Source organism: Branchiostoma lanceolatum, chromosome 10 (assembly GCF_035083965.1).
Source record: "Branchiostoma lanceolatum isolate klBraLanc5 chromosome 10, klBraLanc5.hap2, whole genome shotgun sequence".
In the NCBI taxonomy this organism is placed as follows: Eukaryota; Metazoa; Chordata; class Leptocardii; order Amphioxiformes; family Branchiostomatidae; genus Branchiostoma; species Branchiostoma lanceolatum.
The window spans coordinates 12,495,350-12,504,341 of record NC_089731.1 but is presented as its reverse complement, the minus strand read 5'-3'; the positions used below and the strand labels follow the sequence as shown (position 1 = coordinate 12,504,341).

The window sequence follows — 8,992 nt, the reverse complement described above, 5'->3', positions numbered from 1 at the left end:
TGTCTTCTAAGTTCTGGCAGTTGGCAAGTTAAATCTTGACCCTGCATGTTTAGACAAATGGTTGTGTCTATCAATTTCCTTGTCTGGACAGGCCTTTCTGGCAAATCTGTTTTCAGCTTTTGGTAGTGTCTGTGATTTGGTTGCATTGTGTATATTCTAGAAGAAATAGATGTTGTGTATATCTATTCTAGAGGAAATAATGTTATTTTCTCAATCAAGACATTTGCCTTGACATGTCCTTGATTTTCTTTGATCTGCAAAAAGTATTGATTTATGGTCTGAAATAGATTGCATTATTGGGGGCCCAATATGTTACTCTTGTCACATTTTTGGCAATCAGACTTTCCCACCTAACAATAACAGTGATTGAACAAAGGAGTTATGACCAACTGACAAAGGCAAAGACAACTGGTGTCAATCCCCCACAATCTAAACTGCCCGGCCACTTCGTACCTTGGTCCATTCACACTGGGATTAATCATGTAATTTGTTAGCACCGATGTTGTCTTGGCTATTATCACTTGGCACTGGGATGTGGAGGTGTGAACACTAGGGGCTGTACAGTTCATTCATGGGTAGACAGAGGGTGGTCCATATGTGTCTAAATAAAGTAGTCTCCTGCCCAGGCTTTGTCTGGGCAAGGCCTTTTTTGTAAAGGACTGGCCCATTAGTTACAAAGGGGAGGACTTCTATTTATGATTTATTGTTTGACACCTGAAATAATACTACCTATTAGTATTACAGTACTGAAGCACTTGAAAAGCACAAGTGTGCTATTTTATTTGACTTACACAACAACCATACTAGAAGCTCTCTTCACGATCTTCACATTTTTGTTATGATACCTTATCCATGACTAAAGAGTTTAATTCTAGCATTCTAAAACTGGTGGCAAACAATAGCTGTAGGCATCAGCCGTAGATGTTCTCCCCCGCTGTTATAGTGGACTCTTCCAATTAGATCACGTGACCTAATCTGCATGAGGGGCCCATTGTACCCTGACCAGGGCCCCCTTTTAGAGTAGTCCAACTGGCATTGTTGCCCTCTAGTGTGCCAGATGGCCTCAGACCTTGGTGGGAGTAGGGTGTGTTCAGGTGCATTTGAGGAGATCCAGGCCAGATTCTCACAAGTCTAGGATGGTGGTAAGTGTTCTTATTCCTAAAGATCCTCCCCAGACATATCCTTGGTGCTGCCCTTGACATAAGATTTATGTAGGGTAGCTGATGCGAAATAGTCACGTATCTCTAGATGCATTTTCCTTTACGTCAAAGCAACTTCTCTTTCAAGGCCTTTATTTGCATAGGATTCTCTCTGCATGATTCAGATCTTGAGTTGCATTGTGTGCAAATTTTATAATCATCTCTGAAATTGATTCTTTAGTGGAAAGGCATACATTTTCCAGCTGCTAGTCATGGCTGTAGGTTGAGGGTGGCTAAATTTTGATCAGCTTGTGGTGTCTTACCTTAAAATTCACCCCCAATGCCCCCCTCCCCCACTTGACAAAGGCTTCCTTACCTATATTTTGTGCAATTTCTGTAAAATAGGTCTAATTCATGGTCTCAAACACACGTATTTTCAAAATCTGTGTCAGTTGACCTGGTCCTAATGGTGTGAGAGCAGAACTGGGAAGGCACAGACACATCCCCATTTTTGGAGGGAAACCGTAGCCCGTCAGCCATTGGTAATCAAAACAGCCTCCCAAACAAAGGTCACAGCACATTCTTTGGTCTTTCTGCCCCAAAATCTACCACTGAGCCGTCCCACCTTGCATACTGATGGTATATTTTCTCTGTCAGACACATGCGTCATCTTACCAGGGGCACTGATAGGGAGTTTCTATCAGTCCCCAGTTTTGGAGGGAAAGACTAGGTCACGTTTCCTGCTTAACTGTGTTCACTTCACGTTCATCCCTTGATCAAACATGGGTTTTAGACAGATTCTAAAGTACAGGGAAGGTTTTTCTGTTGTAGTATGTCAGGACAGGGGTGTCTGAGTTTCTCGAGGTTGATAATTTGTGACTAGGAGTCCGGATGTTGTCCTGTTTTGTGTTGGGCAGACTGTTTCCGGGACGTCCCGTTTCCCTCCAAAATTTACATATGGGGGGTAAATACACCAAGATTAGCCATTTGTCGCTAGGTGTGCCATTTGGAAAAGGTCTGTATGATTTTTTGTATGGTTATCAAGCCTACATGAACATTTTTTTGCAGAAGATAGGGGAAATTGCTGATTTTAGGCAGACTTAAATGTCTTTGTGGGAGGGGGGCAAATGATTCACTGATGACATGATACTTTGCCTCCGGCCATAGAAGAGTTGATTACTGTGTAAACAAATTGACTGCATGGATGTTGTTACATCGAAGTTCCTCATTCAAGTAGGGAAATCGAAAAGTATTTCTTTGTTAGTTTTCATGACAGGAAATGATTTGTTAATTATCACAAATTAATTGGAAAAGGAATAGTTTTCATAGACTCTTTTCTTCAGATTCTTACCTTATTCCAAAATACAATTTTCAATGCATATGTTGACTGTAAGAAAATGATAGATACAATGATTTAGCTGAATCGATGTGATTATTTGTCCCCTTTGATTTGTAGGTGTTGGATGTCCCTAAACCATTGACACACAATTTGTTTGTATTTCCGGTTGTGCATATTTGAGAGCCTCGTTTATTTTCCTTTTTAATGCAAACCTACACTGTTAGTTAGAGTGCAAAAGTAGACATGTTGTGCTTGCATTCACCAGTGAAAGGAAGCTGCAAGAAACATTGAAACATTTGTTATTTCTAGTAATAATCTGGCTGTGAAAGGGCCGTTAAACTTGATTGCCTTGCCTCTGTCTGTAGATTTTAGTACTTGCCTGTATTTTCTTTGCTTATTTACTGTCAATGTACTCGTATTCTTATGTAAAATGTTGGTGACAGGTTTGCACATGTTTCATAAAAGTGCTCAAAATCTATAAAACCTTCTGTATGGCAGCTATGAGTGTAGTTCAAGAAAACATTATTTGCACTTTTTTTTACACACTGCTTCCTACTATAATTTATTGCATTTCTGTCCAGACCAAATACCAATTTTCGGGTAGTTTCCTTCCAGCTGGTCCAACACAATTGAAGTCAGAACAAAGACTTTCCTAGCCGGTCCTATCTTTGACATGTGTCCCTGGCTCTCTTTCCCTTTGTGTGTGGGACACTGACCAATTTCCCTTGGGATGGAGCCCCTTGCAAGTTGATTATTTTTGTACAATGAACAGGTGAAAAGGAATATACAGATTTCTGTCTCAAAGTCCTGAACAACAAGGATTAAAGAAACTGAAACTTTACAAGATGTTGATTGCAAAACCTGATGGCGGTTTTGTCCTTTGTTTTTTGTGTGAAAATTTTCAGCTTTATGGTAACAAGCAGCTGCCAGTGTGGATACAGATTTTCTCTTTAGGATAATGGAGTTTTCTTTTTACACAACCAGTCACTTCTTACCTACTGACGTTTTGATGTTTGTCAGACATCTTGTTCTACCAACCTGATGAAATTGTTTTCGGAAGAGTTTCTTTTTGTCTGTGATACATTTATTTAAAACAAACATTTTTCTGTTTCCCTGTGCAGCAAACAAGAAGCAGTGGAGCAGCAGTTGCCCATAACACTCGCCTCCGCAGCCTGCGGGAGTGCAACTGCCTGAGGTCCCGGATACGCCAACTGCGGGAACAGACCCGCCGCCAAGTTTCCAGGATTTCCAGCGCGAACAGACAAGTGCGGGCCATGGGACAGAAGGTGTCTGGTGGGGTGAAGACGGCCGGGCCGGGACGGGAGCCGTCGCTGAAGGCGCTGAACTCCGACAGGGACTTGTTACACCCCGACATGCAGAAACCTAGCCGACTAGATATGCTCCTTGATATGCCACAAGCGGACAGGGAAACGCAGGTCAAACACGCGTGGAACAACGAAGATCGGTCTCTGAACATTTTTGTCAAGGAAGACGACAAACTCACCTTCCACAGACATCCAGTTGCTCAGAGTACGGACTGCATTCGCGGGAAAGTTGGGTACACAAGAGGACTTCATGTATGGGAGATTCACTGGAGCACGAGACAACGGGGGACGCACGCGGTGGTAGGAGTAGCGACAGAGCACGCCGCCTTGCATTCGGTAGGGTACCAGTCTCTAGTTGGGAGCAACGCAGAGTCATGGGGCTGGGACTTGGGAAGGAACAAGCTCTACCACGATAGTAAAAACAACCCCGGAATCACGTACCCTAGGACATTGAAAGCGGACGAGAACTTCGTGGTACCAGACAAGTTCCTTGTAGTTTTAGACATGGATGAGGGCACAATCAGTTTTGTAGTGGACGGACAGTTCTTGGGCATTGCCTTCCGTGGACTGAAGGGAAAGAAGTTGTACCCTATTGTCAGCGCTGTGTGGGGACATTGTGAGATCACTACCAAGTACATCGGAGGCTTGGATCGTAAGTACATTTTACTGAATACTTTTAAGTGACTTTGTTTTACAGCCAGTTTATAAGCACAGTCAGCGCTCGTGAGTGCGACTCGCACACAATATGTATGCGACCAGTTTTTTGAGAATGCGACTAGATTTAAAATCACGGTCGCACGGTGCGACAATAAAAAATTAAGGACTGCGCCAGGATAATGGCTGCAGAACTAAGCGGTAAGCTGAAAATATTTAGGTATTCCAACCCTACCGCGAAAATCGTCCGTGAATTTTCTATCATGTTCCCACGCCCGCGGTACAAAAACTATCCGTTCCTAGTGGCAAAATTACCCATAGAAATAAAGGATATAAGTTTCTCTCCTTTTTGATGTATTTGTTTGATTTGTAAAATGTTTCAAACGCCAGAAATTGCCGATGAAAGTGAGCGCTAGCGGCCGTGCGCTTCTGGAGGGCCGCCATGATGTTTTTAGACCGCAGCAGAATGACAAGCCTGTTTCCTGCGCTCATGTTTACACCTGTTCAATCGATGATTTTTTTCGATCAAAAATCAATGAATCAATTCAAGTAGAGTTTTATCCCCCAAAATATTAAATTTTCTTTTTGTTACCGGTATCATTTCACAGCTCATGATCTGCCCGTCCTTATGGTGCTAGTTTCATTCTGCTGCGGTCTATAATGCATAGCAAAGCTTTCTCTATGCGGTCGGCCTGTCATTGGATGGCGGCGCCGCGCGGTCTGACGCGCGCAATTGAACTGCGCGTTTCAAAGGAACCGAAGATATTTGACTGGGCCGGCACAAACAGATAATTTTTGATACTATTGAGCAAGAATTTCAAGGATATTTAAGTATTTTGGATGGTTGGTAGACAGCGGGTGGGGGTTAAAAAAATGCCTGTAAAAATGTTGAACTTGATGCCATGCCAGCAGTGAAGTTTCAAATTATGGAATTTGACTTTATTTGTTTTGGTCATGAAACCAATAGATAAGTTTTAGAGTTATCTATTTATTTAACATTCAGTGTTATGTGAATCATTACTTGCCTTGTTCCAAGTAAAAAATACCATTGTGTATTTTTAAACTTGTTGAACTTGAGGCACCGTGGCCCCCGGATAGGGGCCAGCCGTGGAACCTATGCCCAATTTTTTTAAAAATCCCATTATATCACTAAAGCTTATGTCATTTTTAATGTCATCGCAAATGGTCATGTGAATCATCACTTGCCTTGTTCCAAGTTGAAAATACCATAAATTGTGTATTTTTTCACTTGTTGAACTTGAGGCACTGTGGCCCCCGGATAGGGGCCTGCCGGGTAACCTATGCCCAATTTTTTCTAAAAATCTGTCATACTAGTATCATTTAGCATGTAGGAAGGTATTGAATGCATCGGATTGCCAAATGTAGGCTTTTATGAACCATTCATATACTTATACTATTCAAATGCTTAAATGTTTGTCAAAAATATTCAAATACTTTATTCCTGGTTGTTAACATTGATTAATACTATTAATAGGAGTATTACTTGGTATGGCCAAGACTTTTGCTTGTTCTTCCAACTTTTTGTAGTGGTGCTCCTAGATTTTTGCTGGTGCTCCTAACTTTTTTGAGTTAGGAGCACAGTGCTCCGAGGTCTAAAAGTTAGTCTGGAGCCCTGACAGTGTCCCTGTCCCTTTGTTTTAAAGAAAAAGGTCAGAAAAGCTCCAAAGTTGAAGATAATTCTTTTGTTGCATTTTCACTTGAAAATCGCAGTAACACAGAAATTTGAGGAACAAAATGGCGTTTTAAGAACTCAAGCCCAGATTTACATTATGATATTGAGAAAGATCCACAGAGCCTGATATTTTTGTCACACCCTGTTCATAAGTCAGGGATGACCTAAGATGTACATATGCGCATGTATATCATAAATTAGACAAATGGTGATAGATTTGCTCTTGTCTCGGGGGAAACGAGGGGCTCTCTTCAACGTGCTATGTACGTGAAACCCTCACACGTGCTCGTGGTGATGCATAATAACAGGCCCTTCAGAAAGGCCTGGTACATTTGTGGGATTACTTAGGAGATGAAGAATTCACATGCAGGGTGCTGTGACAGGGTGGATCGAAGGGCACAGCTGAAGGGACAGCTGGGAAAATAACAGACAGGGCAGTGGGGTCAACAAAGGCCAAGCATTTCACCTAGTGGTCCATTTGGACCTGAAACAAAAAAGCTATTTTGTAGTCATTTCATCACACTGTTTTCAGGAGAAAGGAATTCAAACTAGGAGTTTAACAGACTGGAAAAGAAAACAGTGACTTTCGGTTTCACTGGTTTTAAAGTTCATTTAATGTCACTGATTTGGAATTATCTAAAGTTGAACATCTTTATGCTGAAAACCAAGTAAAATTGATGGGAGGGTTGTAGTTTTATTCAGATTACTACAACACCTGACCCGTGCTTAGTCAATGTAGGTGGGCCAAGAGTTCCATGGTTCCAAGCTGTAGAGAGTCTTCTGAAGATGAGATAGACAGCTGCAGTGACAGGTGGTGTCTTCATGTAGCTGTAGGGGTTCATCTGATTACATGTATATCCATTATCGCCCTATGTGGGCTCTGAACTCATCCTCTACACGCTTATACCATTATGCCTAGATCTGAAAAAATTCAGTGTTTTCAAATTTTGGCCAAATGTAGATTTACTTAACAATAGTAATAAAAAATAGAAAGGTGTTTCTAACATTAAAACAGATGTAGATGCCTTCAATCTAATGCAGATTATGAAAATTACAAGGTAAAAGGACAATGGTTTCATACTGAGGTTCTATTGTAAAATGCGTTTCAGTGAGAACTGCACCATGCTAATGTTCAGAGCAGTTGATGCAGTTACAGCTATTTGCACAACATTTGTGTCGGTCAAGACCTAAAGCGCTAAAACTTTCAAATATATTCCAGCTGCAAGTTCAGAAGTTTACTTGGTGGTAGACATGACAACAGTGTACGTACAGTGTAGTTCCAATCTGAATTATGCTTTGCGTAACTTTTCATGGAAAGAGTGATATGTCCTTGGCCAAGGTTAATGTTCTAGGATGGCATTGGAACTGAAGCCTCTGTGATGAGAGTCTCTGAAGACAGTCATGTTGATCCTGCAGCTGTCACCATAAATTGATAATGAACAGGAGCACAGGATATTTATATGAGAAATTTGAAATAGATATCTGAATTATTGGTCTTATTGTTCTCCATGGCCATCAAAAATTGTTGTATTATGTATCTTTGTGAGAGGGAAAATGGCATGCATCATTATTGTCGTTTATAGATTATTGAACCACTAGAATTAGTTATGTGTATAATGACAAAGAAAGTGTGTAAGTGTAATGTTTACCATGTGAATGTATTTACTTATGATTGAATAAACAATGACGTTTCATAATTCTTTTATTAATGGGAGGGAAATATCCTGCGTTTTCTTGAAAATGTTACTTATGACCTGTGTTCTTTCGCCCCATAGCGGAACCCCTGCCGTTGATGGACCTGTGCAGGCGGACCATTCGGCTTTCGCTGGGGAAAGACCGCCTGAAGGATGTGCCGAAACTCCCCCTCCCGCAAGCTCTCAAGAACTACCTGCTGTACCAATAACAGTCGTGTAACTCTTCGCGGAAGCCAGAGGGCGTGTTATGAGGTCAACACGCATTCGTCTCTACCACCCCTACTTTACTGGTTGACACGGGCACTTTGAAGGAAACTAGTATTTTTGAGATCATAAAATAACAATGTAGGGGTGGTAGAGAAAATGCAATGCCAGAATAATAAGGAAATGTTAATGTCTGATCTAATATATGCCAATGTATTGCTTAAGAAGCAGTGCTGTTACAAGCAGAGAAGGGTTTTCCGATCTCAAACTTGTAAAAATGATAATTTCTTGGAAGACTACATGCTTGGTACAGGTTGATTTAATTGTAAGTATTTTCAATTTTCTTTTTTATCTCTATTGTCAGCATCATGATTTGTAGATGTACTGTTCATTATGAAATAAGGAGATCTTATAGTCTATTTTTAATTCTGCTTCAAGACCTGTCCAAAGCATAGTTAATTCTTAGTGTGACATGTCTGTGAGCTTGAGAATACACACAGCATAAATATAACTTGTGAGGGAACAGTCACTTCAAAATACCTGTACAAGATTGAAGAAAATGTATGCAGAAAATGATCTTGCCTCACATAGAAGCCTACAGGCTCTAACAGTAACACGGATCCACCTAGTAAAGCAAGTAATAAGCCACTTCTATCACTTAAAATATTAAATCATCTGTACCACGTTGGCATTTGAATTGAGACTCTGCGCAACCCAAAGACAGTTGGTCCAAGAAAGTCAAAGATATTGTATTAGCTGAAAACATTATTTGAAGATTTTACTTTCTTAGTTATGTCTTCCTTCTTAGAATGAAAAAAAATGTATCTAACGAGGTCATATTTTAAATTAAGTGATAGCTCATTTTTAGGAATTAGAGCTATGTAGATAAGTGAAGTTGTGTATAATACCACTTCAGAAATGGACAGAGCATTGTATTGTTATTT

General features: G+C 40.7%; 1 protein-coding gene across 1 annotated transcript; it reads left to right on the top strand.

Annotated features, from left to right (window-relative positions):
• Positions 1-1,026: 1,026 nt before the first annotated feature.
• Positions 1,027-8,437, top strand: LOC136443936 (SPRY domain-containing SOCS box protein 4-like). The gene is made up of 3 exons (XM_066441317.1): positions 1,027-1,142; positions 3,600-4,455; positions 7,926-8,437. Exons 1-3 carry the CDS (start codon positions 1,137-1,139, stop codon positions 8,051-8,053), a joined length of 990 nt encoding a protein of 329 aa, XP_066297414.1. The 5' UTR covers positions 1,027-1,136; the 3' UTR covers positions 8,054-8,437.
• The last annotated feature ends 555 nt before the right edge of the window (positions 8,438-8,992 follow it).